Raw genomic sequence first — 18,293 nt, 5'->3', positions numbered from 1 at the left:
GATTCTCTGGTAATGTCATATTAGACTGTATGTACATGGTTTACAGAGAGAAAGATGACTCTCTGGTAATGTCATATTAGACTGTATGTACATGGTTTACAGAGAGAGAGATGACTCTCTGGTAATGTCATATTAGACTGTATGTACATGGTTTACAGAGAGAGAGATGATTCTCTGGTAATGTCATATTAGACTGTGTGTACATGGTTTACAGAGAGAAAGATGACTCTCTGGTAATGTCATATTAGACTGTATGTACATGGTTTACAGAGAGAGAGATGATTCTCTGGTAATGTCATATTAGACTGCATGTACATGGTTTACAGAGAGAGAGATGATTCTCTGGTAATGTCATGTTAGACTGCATGTACATGGTTTACAGAGAGAGAGATGATTCTCTGGTAATGTCATATTAGACTGTGTGTACATGGTTTACAGAGAGAGAGATGACTCTCTGGTAATGTCATATTAGACTGTGTGTACATGGTTTACAGAGAGAAAGATGACTCTCTGGTAATGTCATATTAGACTGTGTAACACTCGTCTGATGAAGAAGGAGTGGACCAAAGCGCAGCGTGGTACGTGTTCATGATATTTGTTTAAATCTGAACACTAGAACAAAAATAACAAAGTGAGAAACGAACAGTTCTGTAAGGTAACTAAAACTATACAGAAAACAACTACCCACAAACCCAGGTGGGAAAAAGGCTGTCACGTTCTGACCATCGTTCGTGTGTGTTTTCCTTGTTTTAGTGTTGGTCAGGACGTGAGCTGGGTGGGCATTCTATGTTGTGTGTCTGGTTTGTCTATTTCTATGTTTGGCCTGATATGGTTCTCAATCAGAGGCAGGTGTTAGTCATTGTCTCTGATTGGGAACCATATTTAGGTAGCCTGTTTGGTGTTGGGTTTTGTGGGTGATTGTTCCTGTCTCTGTGTTTGTTGTCACCAGATAGGCTGTATAGGTTTTCACGTTACGTTTGTTGTTTTTGTATTGTTCGTTTTTATTCTTTATTAAACAAGTATCAAGAATACCACGCTGCATTTTGGTCCGACTCTCCTTCACCCAAAGAAAACCGTTACAAAGGCTACCTAAGTATGATTCTCAATCAGAGACAACGATAGACAGCTGCCTCTGATTGAGAACCACACCCGGCCAAACACAAAGAAATAGAAAACATAGAAATAAAGAAACTAGAATGCCCACCCTAGTCTCACCCTGGTCTAACCAAAATAGAGAATTAAAGTGTCTCTATGGCCAGGGCGTGATAGACCATATGTATATGGTTTACAGAGAGAGAGATGATTCTCTGGTAATGTCATATTAGACTGTGTGTACATGGTTTACAGAGAGAGAGATGATTCTCTGGTAATGTCATATTAGACTGCATGTACATGGTTTACAGAGAGAGAGATGATTCTCTGGTAATGTCATATTAGACTGCATGTACATGGTTTACAGAGAGAGAGAGATGATTCTCTGGTAATGTCATATTAGACTGTGTGTACATGGTTTACAGAGAGAGATGATTCTCTGGTAATGTCATATTAGACTGCATGTACATGGTTTACAGAGAGAGAGATGATTCTCTGGTAATGTCATATTAGACTGTGTGTACATGGTTTACAGAGAGAGAGATGATTCTCTGGTAATGTCATATTAGACCATATGTATATGGTTTACAGAGAGAGAGAGATGATTCTCTGGTAATGAGAGAGAAGGAGAGAGAAAGAGAAGGAGAGGGAGAGAGAGTTGTGAGGAAAACTCTCAAAAGAGTGAATACTCACAAAGCGGCAGGCCCAGATGGCATCCCTGGCTGTGTCCTCAGAGTGTGTGCTGGCAGGCGTCTTCTCGGAAATGTTCAACATGTCCCTATCCCAGGCTGTAGCCCCCCCCTGCTTCAAGGAGACCACCATCGTCCCTGTGCCCAAGAAAAATAAAGTGAAATGCCCAAATGACTATCGCCCATTGCACTCAACCCAGTCATCATAAAGTGCTTTGAGAGGTTGGTCATGGCCCACATCAAGGCCAGCATGCCAGGCACACTGGACCCATCCAATTTGCTCTAACACATCTGGACAACAGGAACACCTATGTGAGAATGCTGCTCATAGACTACAGTTCAGCATTCAACACTGCTGTTCCCTCCAGGCTCGACACCAAGCTCAGAGCCCTGGGTCTAGACACCACCCTCTGCAACTGGATCCTGGACATCCTGATGGGCAGACCACAGGCTGTGAGGATGGGCAACAACACCTCCACCACACTGACTCTTAACACAGAGGCCACCCCAGGGGTGTTTCCTCGGCCCACTGTTGTACTCCCTAGTCCTGACGTGAACCAACACCACCACCACTCTTAGCAGAGACGCTGATGTGCACTCTTGACAAGGCGGCTGAAGAAATTTGGCTTGCCACCCCAGGTCCTCTCCAAATACTGCCGCTGCACCATTGAGAGTGTCCTGACCGGTTGCATCATGGCCTGGTATGGGAATTGCTCCATCTACAACCGCAAGGCCATCCAGCGGGTGGTGAAGATGGCCCAGTACATCACTGGGACCGTGGCCCTCCGGCGGGTGGGGAAGACGGCCCAGTACATCACTGGGACCTTGGCCCTCCGGCGGGTGTTGAAGACGGCCCAGTACATCACTGGGACCGTGGCCCTCCGGCGGGTGGGGAAGACGGCCTAGTACATCACTGGGACCGTAGCCCTCCAGCGGGTGGGGAAGACGGCCTAGTACATCACTGGGACCGTGGCCCTCCGGCGGGTGGTGAAGACGGCCCAGTACATCACTGGGACCGTGGCCCTCCGGCGGGTGGTGAAGACGGCCCAGTACATCACTGGGACCGTGGCCCTCCCGCGGGTGGGGAAGACGGCCCAGTACATCACTGGGACCGTGGCCCTCCGGCGGGTGGGGAAGATGGCCCAGTACATCACTGGGACCGTGCTCCCACCCATCTAGGACATCTACTTGGTGAGGAAGTCCTGCAGCATCATCAAGGACCCAACACACTCCAGCCACAAACTGTTCTCTCCCTTACCGCCAGGCAGACAGTATCGGAGCATGAGGTCTGATACCAACAGGATCAGAGACATTTTCTATCTACAAGCCATCAGACTGCTGAACACTTGAACTGGCCTGACAACCTGCACTGACAGCTCACTTTCCAGCCCACTTTCCAGCTCACATTCTCAAACACATAGATCCCCCGAACGCAGCTCACTCTCCAGATCCCAATCACCTGAATTCTGATCACCTGTTCACACACCTGTATGTCATTATCACACACTATTTAGTTTATTTCTTTGCACCCCATCATTGCGAGGTATTGTTATTATTTTTGACACACTTCTATTCGGACCTCTATTTTCCCTGTAATTTGATCCTCCTGTGTATGATAAATGTAAAAACTAGGTGATTTATTGAATATCTGAAACATACAATATACTTGCAGTGAAGCCGCTCAACAACTGCATCATACCAGTCATCCAACAGTCCCCCCCCCCCCCCCCCCCCCCAAGAAGAAAAAAAAATAATCAAATGAATTCCGTTCCCCACCCCCAAGAACCCCCCCCCAATGCACCAACAGCCAAGAGAATGAACCAAAGAGAAAAAAGGAAAAGACAGAAGAAAACAGCAAACAACAGAAGAAAACATGCCAAAAAAAAGAATACATTTAAAACAAAGGACATCAAGAACAACAGAAATCCTAACAGCAATGCCTACTTTATATGTGTGTGTTCTTGTATGTGTTTATTTGAATGAGAGTGTGTATATGCATGTGTACAAACACCTGCACAGCATCAGCCTCAGGCAAACCGGCATTAGTTGTAAAAACAATGCCCCTCAGTGTCATGCAAACTGACTTTTTATAATGTTATTTTTTATTTTTTATACTTTTATCTTTGACCATCATTCTATCTCCCACACAGAAACTCCACTCTCACTTGTCTCCAATTCCACATCCCAACCCTCAGCTTCCCTCAGCTCATCCCATCTATCTCTGCTGGCCACCCACTTCGGGTTTCTACGCAACACATATCTTTCAACTATGCTGTGCAGCATGACAATGATCCCAAACACACCGCCCGGGCAACGAAGGAGTGGCTTCGTAAGAAGCATTTCAAGGTCCTGGAGTGGCCTAGCCAGTCTCCAGATCTCAACCCCATAGAAAATCTTTGGAGGGAGTTGAAAGTCCGTGTTGCCCAGCAACAGCCCCAAAACATCACTGCTCTAGAGAAGATCTGCATGGAGGAATGGTCCAAAATACCAGCAACAGTGTGTGAAAACCTTGTGAAGACTTACAGAAAACATTTGACCTCTGTCATTGCCAACAAAGGGTATATAACAAAGTATTGAGATAAACTTTTGTTATTGACCAAATACTTATTTTCCACCATAATTTGCAAATAAATTAATTAAAAATCCTACAATGTGATCTTTTGGATTTTTTTTTCTCATTTTGTCTGTCATAGTTGAAGTGTACCTATGATGCAAATTACAGGCCTCTAATATTTTTAAGTTGGAGAACTTGCACAATTGGTGGCTGACTAATTACTTTTTTGCCACACTGTATATATCAACTCATACATCCATACATCGTACATCCTGATTCCTGTGCCATGGAATCGGTACATCAAAAATCTCTTCCTAACTATTTTGCAATCTGTATGGCACAGTTGTCAACATCCTGGTCCTCAAATGAAATGGGTATACTTTCCTATGTATGCTATTTTTATTCCTCCGACAGTTTTGATCCTTTATATTGGGCAGACAGACCTTCTCCCGCTGCCACCTGCCTCCTCCATTTTTGTGGTAATGCTGTAATCAATTGGTTGTACTCTTGGATTGAGCAGACCTTCCCGTACAATTCTGATAACTCCATGAAGGACATAACTCTACCATTCCAATTTACAATATAATTTAAGAACAAAATACCCTTTCCCATAAATACAGGTATTTTATCAACCAGCACATTTGAGTTCAGCCATAATATTTGTTGTACCTTTTCAGGGGGATGCAATTTAAATTGTAGCTAGTTCTGCAATGCTTGTTTGAAAAAGAGAGATACTTTGAAAAAAAGTATAATTTTCAATTAATCGAAAATGAGACAGGGCAATCTGCACAAAGGCAAAAAGGCCATTTTTAAACAATGGATGAGCTTTTCTTATTAATCTACTTGAGAACCATTTAGGGTTCAAATAAAACTTTTGAATGAGTGAAGCTTTTAGAGAGAGGTTTAGTGCTTTTATATTTGATGATCTCAACCCACCCAATTCATATTAATTATATAGATAGGCACGTCTTATTTTTGTCTGGTTTAGCGTCCCAGATAAAGCAGAATATTTTTTGCTCAAATGATTTGAAAAGCGAATCATCAGGATCAGACAGAGGCATAAGTAACTGAGTGAACAGAGATATGACTAAGGAGTTAATCAGGGCAATTTTTTAATAAATAGACAGGTATTTACCTCTCCATGATTGTAGGATCTTGTCTATTTTAAGTTTTCTATTGAAATTCATTGTGGAGAGCTTATTTATATATTTTGTGATATGAATACCGAGTATGTCAACTTCACCATCAGCCCATTTTATAGGTAAACTGCAGGGTAATGTAAAAGTTGTATTTTTTAAAAGATCCAATACGTAATATTGTACACTTATCAAAATTAGGTTTTAATCCAGAGAGTACAGAAAAGTTATCTAGATCTTCAATGAGACATTGCAGGGATCTAGCTTATGGACTTAATATAAAACTTGAGTCATCGGAATACATCGACACCTTTGTTTTTAAGCCTTGGATTTCTAATCCTCTCATGTTGTTATTGGATCTGATTTTAATAGCTAGCATTTCGATGACCATAACGAATAGATGTGGTGACAGCGGACACCCTTGTTTAACTCCTCTTGACAATTCAAAACTCTCTGAGAAGTAGCCGTTATTCACTATTTTACACCTGGGTTGCTATGCATTAGAGAGACAATAGAGAGAGAGGGAGAGAAGAGAAGAGAAAAGAGAGTGAGAAGAGAGCGATATCAGGTGTGTGTTTATGTATAAGTCTCTATGTGTAAGCTAGCATGTAATTGAGTACGTGTATGTTCATATCCACTTCATAATGTTCAGTTATTTTTACAGTACCCATACCTTCTTTTTTTTTGTAACCTGAAGTCCCTGTAGAATTTAGTACAGCCATGGTGTTATGGAGCTGTCTCGGAATAGCTGTCCGTCTATAAAGGGTTTGTATGATAGTTTTGGCCTGCCTCACTGACGACGCATTTTGAGGCTGTATTTATTGTAGCTGGGGATTTTAACAAGGCTAATGTGAATACACGGCTCGCTAAATTTCATCAGCATATCGAATGCGTGACCCGGGCTGGCAAAATTCTGGACCATTGTTACTCTAACTTCCGCGACGCATACAAAGCCCTCCCTCGCCCTCCTTTCGGCACATCAGACCACGACTACATTTTGTTGCTCCCAGTCTATAGGCAGAAACTAAAACAGGAAATACCCATGCTCAGGTGTATTCAAACCTGATGCGACCGATCTGATTCCATGCTTCAAGATTGCTTTGATCACGTGGACTGGGATATGTTCCGGATAGAGTCAGACAACAACATTAATGTATACGCTAATTCGGTGAGTGAGTCTATTAGCAAGTGCATCGGTGATGTTGTTCCCACTGCGACTATTAAAACCTTCCCCAACCGGAAACCGCACAAAACTGGCGCAGCGATCCACTGCTTTTAATCATGGCAAAGCGACTGGAAACATGACCGAATACAAACAGTGTAGCTATTCCCTCCGCAAGGCAATCAAACAAGCTAAGCGTCAGTATAGAGACAAAGTAGAGTCACAATTCAATGGCTCAGGCACGAGAGGTATGTGGCAGGGTCTACAGTCAATCACGGACTACAAAAAGAAAACCAGCCCCGTCACAGACACCGATGTCTTGCTCCCAGACAAGCTAAACCACTTCTTTGCTCGCTTTGAGGACAATACAGTGCCACTGACACGGCCCGCCACCAAAACCTGCGGGCTCTCCTTCACCTCAGCCAACATGAGTAAAACATTTAAACGTGTTTACCCTCGCAAGGCTGCCGGCCCAGACAGCATCCCTAGCCGCGTCCTCAGAGCATGCACAGACCAGCTGGCTGGTGTGTTTACGGACATATTCAATCAATCCCTATCCCAGTCTGCTGTTCCCACATGCTTCAAGAGGGCCACCATTGTTCCTGTTCCCAAGAAAGCTAAGGTAACTGAGCTAAACGACTATCGCCCCATAGTACTCACTTCTGTCATCATGAAGTGCTTTGAGAGACTAGTCAAGGATCATATCATCATATCACCAATCGCAATCACACTGCACACTTCCCTAACCCACCTGGACAAGAGGAATACCTATGTAAGAATGCTGTTCATCGACTACAGCTCAGCATTTAACACCATATTAATCTCGAGACCCTGGGTCTCGACTCCGCCCTGTGCAACTGGGTCCTGGACTTTCTGACGGGCCACCCCAGGTGGTGAAGGTAGGAAACAACATCTCCTCCCCCACTGATCCTCAACACTGGGGCCCCAAAAGGGTGCATTATCAGCCCTCTCCTGTACTCCCTGTTCACCCATGACTGCGTGGCCATGCACTCCTCCAACTCAATCATCAAATTTGCAGACTACAGTGGTAGGCTTGATTACCAAGATGGCCTACAGGGAGGAGGTGAGGGCCCTTGGGTGTGTGGTGTCAGGAAAATAACCTCTCACTCAACGTCAGCAAAACAAAGGAGATGATTGTGGACTTCAGGAAACAGCAGAGGGAGCACTCCCCCTATCCACATTGACAGGACCGTAGTGGAGAAGGTGGAAAGTTTTAAGTTCCTCGGCGTACACATCACAGACAAACTGAAATGGTCCACCCACACAGACAGTGTGGTGAAGAAGGCACAACAGCGCCTCTTCAACCTCAAGAGGCTGAAGAAATGTCACTTGTCACCAAAAACACTCAAACTTTTACAGATGCACAATTGAGAGCACCCTGTCGGGCTGTATCACCGCCTAGTACGGCAACTGCTCCGCCCACAACCGCAAGGCTCTCCAGAGGGTAGTGAGGTCTGCACAACGCATCGCCGGGGGCAAACTACCTGCCCTCCAGGACACCTACACCACCCAGTGTCACAGGAAGGCCAAAAAGATCATCAAGGACAACAACCACCCGAGCCACTGCCTGTTCACCCCGTTATCATCCAGAAGGCGAGGTCAGTACAGGTGCATCAAAGCTGGGACCGAGAGACTGAAAAACAGCTAACAATCTCAAGGCCATCAGACTGTTAAACAGCCATCACTAACATTGAGTGGCTGCTGCCAACATACTGACTCAAATCTCTAGCCACGTTAATAATTATAAATTGGATGTAATAAATGTATCACTAGTCACTTTAAACAATTCCACTCGATATAATGTATACACACCCTACATTACTCATCTCATATGTATATACTGTACTCTATACCATCTACTGCATATTGCCTACGCCGTTCGGCCATCGCTCTTCCATATATTTCTATGTACATATTCTTATTAATTTCTTCCACTTGTGTGCATAAGGTAGTTGTTGTGAAATTGCTGGATTACTTGTTAGAAATTACTGCACGGTCAGAACTAGAAGCACAAGCATTTCGCTACACTCGCATTAACATCTACTAAATCAAATCAAATCAAATCAAATTTTATTTGTCACATACACATGGTTAGCAGATGTTAATGCGAGTGTAGCGAAATGCTTGTGCTTCTAGTTCCGACAATGCAGTAATAACAAGTAATCTAACTAACAATTCCAAAAACTACTGTCTTGTACACAGTGTAAGGGGATAAAGAATATGTACATAAGGATATATGAATGAGTGATGGTACAGAGCAGCATAGGCAAGATACAGTAGATGGTATCGGGTACAGTATGTACAAATGAGATGAGTATGTAAACAAAGTGGCATAGTATAGTATAAAGTGGCTAGTGATACATGTATTACATAAGGATACCGTCGATGATATAGAGTACAGTATATACGTATGCATATGAGATGAATAATGTAGGGTAAGTAACATTTATATAAGGTAGCATTGTTTAAAGTGGCTAGTGATATATTTACATCATTTCCCATCAATTCCCATTATTAAAGTGGCTGGAGTTGAGTCAGTGTCAGTGTGTTGGCAGCAGCCACTCAGTGTTAGTGGTGGCTGTTTAACAGTCTGATGGCCTTGAGATAGAAGCTGTTTTTCAGTCTCTCGGTCCCAGCTTTGATGCACCTGTACTGACCTCGCCTTCTGGATGATAGCGGGGTGAACAGGCAGTGGCTCGGGTGGTTGATGTCCTTGATGATCTTTATGGCCTTCCTGTGACATCGGGGGGTGTAGGTGTCCTGGAGGGCAGGTAGTTTGCCCCCGGCGATGCGTTGTGCAGACCTCACTACCCTCTGGAGAGCCTTACGGTTGAGGGCGGTGCAGTTGCCATACCAGGCGGTGATACAGCCCGCCAGGATGCTCTCGATTGTGCATCTGTAGAAGTTTGTGAGTGCTTTTGGTGACAAGCCGAATTTCTTCAGCCTCCTGAGGTTGAAGAGGCGCTGCTGCGCCTTCTTCACGATGCTGTCTGTGTGAGTGGACCAATTCAGTTTGTCTGTGATGTGTATGCCGAGGAACTTAAAACTTGCTACCCACTCCACTACTGTTCCATCGATGTGGATAGGGGGGTGTTCCCTCTGCTGTTTCCTGAAGTCCACAATCATCTCCTTAGTTTTGTTGACGTTGAGTGTGAGGTTATTTTCCTGACACCACACTCCGAGGGCCCTCACCTCCTCCCTGTAGGCCGTCTCATCGTTGTTGGTAATCAAGCCTACCACTGTTGTGTCGTCCGCAAACTTGATGATTGAGTTGGAGGCGTGCGTGGCCACGCAGTCGTGGGTGAACAGGGAGTACAGGAGAGGGCTCAGAACGCACCCTTGTGGGGCCCCAGTGTTGAGGATCAGCGGGGAGGAGATGTTGTTGCCTACCCTCACCACCTGGGGGCGGCCCGTCAGGAAGTCCAGTACCCAGTTGCACAGGGCGGGGTCGAGACCCAGGGTCTCGAGCTTGATGACGAGCTTGGAGGGTACTATGGTGTTGAATGCCGAGCTGTAGTCGATGAACAGCATTCTCACATAGGTATTCCTCTTGTCCAGATGGGTTAGGGCAGTGTGCAGTGTGGTTGAGATTGCATCGTCTGTGGACCTATTTGGGCGGTAAGCAAATTGGAGTGGGTCTAGGGTGTCAGGTAGGGTGGAGGTGATATGGTCCTTGACTAGTCTCTCAAAGCACTTCATGATGACGGATGTGAGTGCTACGGGGCGGTAGTCATTTAGCTCAGTTACCTTAGCTTTCTTGGGAACAGGTACAATGGTGGCCCTCTTGAAGCATGTGGGAACAGCAGACTGGTATAGGGATTGATTGAATATGTCCGTAAACACACCGGCCAGCTGGTCTGCGCATGCTCTGAGGGCGCGGCTGGGGATGCCATCTGGGCCTGCAGCCTTGCGAGGGTTAACACGTTTAAATGTCTTACTCACCTCGGCTGCAGTGAAGGAGAGACCGCATGTTTTCGTTGCAGGCCGTGTCAGTGGCACTGTATTGTCCTCAAAGCGGGCAAAAAAGTTATTTAGTCTGCCTGGGAGCAAGACATCCTGGTCTGTGACTGGGCTGGATTTCTTCCTGTAGTCCGTGATTGACTGTAGACCCTGCCACATGCCTCTTGTGTCTGAGCCGTTGAATTGAGATTCTACTTTGTCTCTGTACTGGCGCTTAGCTTGTTTGATAGCCTTGAGGAGGGAATAGCTGCACTGTTTGTATTCGGTCATGTTACCAGACACCTTGCCCTGATTAAAAGCAGTGGTTCGCGCTTTCAGTTTCACACGAATGCTGCCATCAATCCACGGTTTCTGGTTAGGGAATGTGTTAATCGTTGCTATGGGAACGACATCTTCAACGCACGTTCTAATGAACTCGCACACCGAATCAGCGTATTCGTCAATGTTGTTATCTGACGCAATACGAAACATCTCCCAGTCCACGTGATGGAAGCAGTCTTGGAGTGTGGAGTCAGCTTGGTCGGACCAGCGTTGGACAGACCTCAGCGTGGGAGCCTCTTGTTTTAGTTTCTGTCTGTAGGCAGGGATCAACAAAATGGAGTTGTGGTCAGCTTTTCCGAAAGGGGGGCGGGGCAGGGCCTTATATGCGTCGCGGAAGTTAGAGTAACAATGGTCCAAGGTCTTTCCTCCCCTGGTTGCGCAATCGATATGCTGATAAAATTTGGGGAGTCTTGTTTTCAGATTAGCCTTGTTAAAATCCCCAGCTACAATGAATGCAGCCTCCGGATAAATTGTTTCCAGTTTGCAGAGAGTTAAATAAAGTTCGTTCAGAGCCTTCGATGTGTCTGCTTGGGGGGGGATATATACGGCTGTGATTATAATCGAAGAGAATTCTCTTGGTAGATAATGCGGTCTACATTTGATTGTGAGGAATTCTAAATCAGGTGAACAGAAGGATTTGAGTTCCTGTATGTTTCTTTCATCACACCATGTCACGTTGGCCATGAGGCATACGCCCCCGCCCCTCTTCTTACCAGAAAGATGTTTGTTTCTGTCTGCGCGATGTGTGGAGAAACCCGTTGGCTGCACCGCTTCGGATAGCGTCTCTCCAGTGAGCCATGTTTCAGTGAAGCAAAGGACGTTACAGTCTCTGATGTCCCTCTGGAATGCTACCCTTGCTCGGATTTCATCAACCTTGTTGTCAAGAGACTGGACATTGGCAAGAAGAATGCTAGGGAGTGGTGCACGCTGTGCCCGTCTCCGGAGTCTGACCAGAAGACCGCCTCGTTTCCCTCTCTTTCGGAGTCGTTTTTTTGGGTCGCTGCATAGGATCCACTCCGTTGTCCTGTTTGTAAGGCAGAACACAGGATCCGCGTCGCGAAAAACATATTCTTGGTCATACTGATGGTGAGTTGATGCTGATCTTATATTCAGTAGTTCTTCTCGACTGTATGTAATGAAACCTAAGATGACCTGGGGTACTAATGTAAGAAATAACACGTAAAAAAACAAAAAACTGCATAGTTTCCTAGGAACGCGAAGCGAGGCGGCCATCTCTGTCGGCGCCGGAAGTACTAGCCATGTGTATGTGACCAATAAGATTTGATTTGATCTGAAAGCTATGATCCCTTATTGATGTCACTTGTTAAATCCACTTTAAATAATTGTAGAGGAAGGGGAGGAGACAGGTTAAAGAGAGATTTTTAAGCCTTCAGACATGGATTGTGTATGTGTGCTATTCAGAGGGTGAATGGGCAAGACAAAAGATTTAAGTGCCTTTGAGCGGGGTATGGTGGTAGATGCCAGGCACACCGGTTTGAGTGTGTCAAGAACTGCAACACAGCTGGGTTTTTCACATTCAACTATTTCCTGTTTGTATCAAGAAGGACATCCAGCCAACTTGGCACAACTGTGGGAAGCATTGGAGTCAACATGGTCCAACATCCTTGCGGAATGCTTTTGACACCTTATAGAATCCATGCCCCGGCGAATTGAGGCTGTTCTGCGGAGAAAAGGGGGGTGAAACGCAATAACAGGAAGGTGTTCCTAATGTTTTGTACACTCAGTGTATATATATATATATATATATATATATATATATATACATACACTGAGTGTACAAAACAGTTACAGTTATGTGGAGTTACAGTTATGTGGATGTTTATGACTAGAGTCTCTCTATATAGTTATATATATAACTATATAGAGAGACTCTAGTCATTAACATCCACATAACTGGTTTCAAACAGACACACTACAAATCCTCACAACAAGAGGAACCCAAACTGGGGTTTTAATGATTCCTCCTGAAATTACAACTGACTACTGAGGTGTGTTGACAGTGTAGCACAGATCATTAGGATATTGTCAGCCACGCCAAGGGCAGATTTCTAGATGAAAAGAAACATATTCACACAGAACTATCAATTGCTTCTCTGTGGTTTGGAGATTTGTCTTGCAATGCTTTGAGATTTTTTTTGTTAATTTTTGTAATGCTAACTGCACTTTACAACTTATTTTGTGTGTTAATATACAGGAATCAAATCAATGTTTATTTGTCACGTGCGCCGAGTACAACAGGTGTAGGTAGACCTTACAGTGAAATGCTTACTTACAAGCCCTAACCAACAGTGTAGACCTTACAGTGAAATGCTTACTTACAAGCCCTAACCAACAGTGTAGACCTTACAGTGAAATGCTTACTTACAAGCCCTAACCAACAGTGTAGACCTTACAGTGAAATGCTTACTTACAGGCCCTAACCAACAGTGTAGACCTTACAGTGAAATGCTTACTTACAGGCCCTAACCAACAGTGTAGACCTTACAGTGAAATGCTTACTTACAAGCCCTAACCAACAGTGTAGACCTTACAGTGAAATGCTTACTTACTACAAGCCCTAACCAACAGTGTAGACCTTACAGTGAAATGCTTACTTACAGGCCCTAACCAACAGTGTAGACCTTACAGTGAAATGCTTACTTACAGGCCCTAACCAACAGTGTAGACCTTACAGTGAAATGCTTACTTACAAGCCCTAACCAACAGTGTAGACCTTACAGTGAAATGCTTACTTACTACAAGCCCTAACCAACAGTGTAGACCTTACAGTGAAATGCTTACTTACAGGCCCTAACCAACAGTGTAGACCTTACAGTGAAATGCTTACTTACAGGCCCTAACCAACAGTGTAGACCTTACAGTGAAATGCTTACTTACTACAAGCCCTAACCAACAGTGTAGACCTTAGAGTGAAATGCTTACTTACAGGCCCTAACCAACAGTGTAGACCTTACAGTGAAATGCTTACTTACAAGCCCTAACCAATTGTGCATTTTGTAAGTAAAAAAATAGGGATTAGGTAAACAATAGATAAGTAAAGAAATGTAAAAAAACAGTCAAATTAACAGTAGCGAGGCTCTATACAGGTGGTACCGGTACAGAGTCAATGTGCGGGGCCACAGGTTAGTCGGGTTAAAAAAGGTAATATGTACATGAATGTATAGTTAAAGTGACTATGCATAGATGATAAACAGAGAGTAGCAGCAGCGTAAAAGAGGAGTTGGGGGGTGGCAGGACATAATGCAAATAGTCTGGGTAGCCATTTTGTTACCTGTTCAGGAGTCTTATGGCTTGGAGGTAAAAGCTGTTGAGAAGCCTTTTGATCCTAGACTTGGCGCTCCGGAACCGCTTGCCATGCGGTAGTAGAGAGAACAGTCTATGACTGGGGTGGCTGGGGTCCATTTTTAGGGCCTTCCTCTGACACCGTCTGGTGTAGAGGTCCTGGATGGCAAGCAGCTTAGCCCCAGTGATGTACTGGGCCTTACCCACTACCCTCTGTAGTGCCTTGCGGTCGAAAGCCAAGCAGTTGCCATACCAGGCAGTGATGCAACCTGTCAGGATGCTCTCTATGTTGCAGCTATAGAACCTTTTGAGGATCTGAGGACCCATTTGTGCCCTCAACACGACTGTCTTGGTGTGTTTGGACCATGTTAGTTTGTTGGTGATGTGGACACCAAGGAATTTGAAGCTCTCAACCTGCTCCACTACAGCCCCGTCGATGAGAATGGGGTCGTGCTCGGTCCTCCTTTTCCTGTAGACCACAATCATCTCCTTAGTCTTGAATCCGGTGGTCAGTTGATTCGTGGTTTATCCTTATGGCTTTAATGTACGCGTCAATACAGTTGAAGTCGGAAGTTTACATACACCTTAGCCAAATACATTTAAACTCAGTTTTTCACAATTCCCGACATTGAATCCTAGTAAAAATTCCCTGTCTTAGGTCAGTTAGGATCACCACTTTATTTTAAGAATGTGAAATGTCAGAATAATGGTAGAGATAATTATTTATTTAAGCTTTTATTTCTTTCATCACATTCCCAGTAGGTCAGAAGTTTACATACACTCAATTAGTATTTGGCAGCATTGCCTTTAAATTGTTTGACTTGGGTCAAACGTTTCAGGTAGCCTTCCACAAGCTTACCACAATAAGTTGGGTGAATTTTGGCCCATTCCTCCTGACAGATCTGGTGTAACTGAGTCAGGTTTGTAGGCCTCCTTGCTCTCACACGCTTTTTCAGTTCTGCCGCCACATTTTCTATAGGATTGAGGTCAGGACTTTGTGATGGTCCTCCAATACCTTGACTCTGTTGTCCTTAAGCCATTTTACCACAACTTTGGAAGTATGCTTGGGGGCACTGAGTTTAAAGGTAGGCCTTGAAATACGTCCACAGGTACACCTCCAATTGACTCAAATGATGTCAATTAGCCTATCAGATGCTTCTAAAGCTATGAGATCATTTTCTGGAATTTTCCAAGCTGTTTAAAGGCACAGTCAACTTAGTGTATGTAAACTTCTGACCCACTGGAATTGTGATATGCTGAAAGTTAAATAATCTGTCTGTAAACAATTGTTGGAAAAATCACTTGTCATGCACAAAGTAGATGTCCTAACCGACTTGCCAAAACTATAGTTTGTTAACAAGAAATGTGTGGAGTGGCTGAAAAACGAGTTTTAATGACTCCAACCTAAGTGTATGTAAACTAGTTTTAATGACTCCAACCTAAGTGTATGTCAACTTCCGACTTCAACTGTATATAATAACAATCAAAATGTCTTTCCACCTCAAGAAATTACAAAGTGCATCCTGAATTAATTTGGTTTCTTGTTCAATTGACTGGTCATGCTGAAATCCTGAATAGTTGTGAATGTACACTATACATCAAATTCACATTTTAAACTACCGTGTTGTCAGGATGTAAAATAAGCTTTTGTCCTGTGATTGTACTGGATCACCCTTTAAAATGACTCATTAGATAGTGAGGGATGTGGATTTAATCCTACTAATAAGATCTCCATGCTCTGTAATTGACTATGTGTATTAATGAATCATCATCTAGTGACCTTGGCTTATCAATGCCACTTTCCCGACATTCAGTTCATAACCAGTACAGCAGTGGCTGTAGTGTAGTTGTAGGGAATTCATTGTAGCTTACAGGCAGGCTCATGTAGAGGTGCTCCTGATGTGAGACATTTGTTGAAAGATCATAGAATCCCTAGAATGTTGTCAGCCAGCACACGTACAAAAAGCTCAGCCCATCACGGAGATATAGATTCTCTTCAGCTGATCACCTTGAAGCGGTTTTCCACCTATATTTGCTATTCCCAGATAAAAGTCAATATAGAGAGGGCCATGAAGAATAGACTAGTAAACTCTTATATCCACAGAAGGCTCTACCCTTAACAGAAAAACCACATGATTTCACATCAAATTTGAATTGTTAAATTATTGGGACAACATGTGTTTTTGGAACACTTCACACGTTTTCACATGTGTAGTTTAATGTTTTCACATGTGTAGTTTAATGTTTTCACATGTGTAGTTTAATGTTATCACATGTGTAGTTTAATGTTATCACATGTGTAGTTTAATGTTTTCACATGTGTAGTTTAATGTTTTCACATGTGTAGTTTAATGTTTTCACATGTGTAGTTTAATGTTATCACATGTGTAGTTTAATGTTATCACATGTGTAGTTTAATGTTTTCACATGTGTAGTTTAATGTTTTCACATGTGTAGTTTAATGTTATCACATGTGTAGTTTAATGTTTTCACATGTGTAGTTTAATGTTTTCACATGTGTAGTTTAATGTTTTCACATGTGTAGTTTAATGTTATCACATGTGTAGTTTAATGTTATCACATGTGTAGTTTAATGTTTTCACATGTGTAGTTTAATGTTTTCACATGTGTAGTTTAATGGTATCACATGTGTAGTTTAATGTTTTCACATGTGTAGTTTAATGTTTTCACATGTGTAGTTTAATGTTATCACATGTGTAGTTTAATGTTTTCACATGTGTAGTTTAATGTTTTCACATGTGTAGTTTAATGTTTTCACATGTGTAGTTTAATGTTATCACATGTGTAGTTTAATGTTATCACATGTGTAGTTTAATGTTTTCACATGTGTAGTTTTAATGTTTTCACATGTGTAGTTTTAATGTTTTCACATGTGTAGTTTAATGTTTTCACATGTGTAGTTTAATGTTATCACATGTGTAGTTTAATGTTTTCACATGTGTAGTTTAATGTTTTCACATGTGTAGTTTAATGTTATCACATGTGTAGTTTAATGTTATCACATGTGTAGTTTAATGTTTTCACATGTGTAGTTTTAATGTTTTCACATGTGTAGTTTAATGTTTTCACATGTGTAGTTTAATGTTTTCACATGTGTAGTTTAATGTTTTCACATGTGTAGTTTAATGTTTTCACATGTGTAGTTTAATGTTTTCACATGTTGCTTTACGTGTTGTTACCTATTGTCACATGAACTTCACATAAGATCACATGAAATTCCAGTGTTTTTTCCATAAGGGTAGAATACTGATCCATATTTGTATGAGACTCAGTTGGCACAGCACGGGCTCAAATACATGATTCTAATACTTGTCTTTGAATGGTTTTTATTGTAGTTTTTATCAATTAAAACAAACACTATACATCTGACTGTATCAAATAAGGTTTATATTCCGATAGGCCTATGTCCTGTGCTTCCAATGAGTGTAACTTTACCTCTCAATGTACATCTGACTGTATCAAATAAGGTTTATTTTGATAGGCCTATGTCCTGTGCTTCCAATGAGTGTAACTTTACCTAACTGTCCATGCAACATTTTCATTGCCTCATGAGTATTAAACAGACATACACGGACTTCCATATTACTTCCACATTTGGTACCAACTTCTTCGTCTTGTGCAGGGGATTAAAAATACCACATTTACATCACAGTAGCACATCACATCAGAAATACAAGAACACTTTCAATCAATCAACGACACAGTGAAATTCATATTGTTTGTCTCAGTCTGACAGAGGTAGCTAATGACACAGTGAAATTCATATTGTTTGTCCCAGTCTGACAGAGGTGAATAACAACAGTGAAATTCATATCGTTTGCCTCAGTCTGACAGCGGTAGCTAACGACACAGTGAAATTCATATTGTTTGTCCCAGTCTGACAGAGGTGAATAACAACAGTGAAATTCATATCGTTTGTCTCAGTCTGACAGAGGTGGCTAACGACACAGTGAAATTCATATTGTTTGTCTCAGTCTGACAGAGGTGGCTAACGACACAGTGATATTCATATTGTTTGTCTCAGTCTGACAGAG

The 18,293-nt window shown here is 42.9% G+C and overlaps 1 protein-coding gene across 1 annotated transcript in view; it reads left to right on the top strand.

Moving 5' to 3' along the window:
• The window catches only part of LOC110532959 (protein eyes shut homolog), a 91,193-nt gene that overhangs the window by 42,056 nt on the left and 30,844 nt on the right, over positions 1–18,293 (top strand). The window contains exons 8-9 of the mRNA XM_036990006.1: positions 2,390–2,669; positions 2,775–2,926. Coding sequence (XP_036845901.1) covers positions 2,390–2,669; positions 2,775–2,926 — 432 coding nt within the window. The remainder of the gene's footprint in view (positions 1–2,389; positions 2,670–2,774; positions 2,927–18,293) is intronic.

The sequence above is a fragment of the Oncorhynchus mykiss genome, chromosome 1 (genome assembly GCF_013265735.2).
Source record: "Oncorhynchus mykiss isolate Arlee chromosome 1, USDA_OmykA_1.1, whole genome shotgun sequence".
Taxonomy (NCBI): Eukaryota; Metazoa; Chordata; class Actinopteri; order Salmoniformes; family Salmonidae; genus Oncorhynchus; species Oncorhynchus mykiss.
Note: the sequence above shows the minus strand (reverse complement) of the source record. Positions and strands in the feature narration are given on the sequence as shown.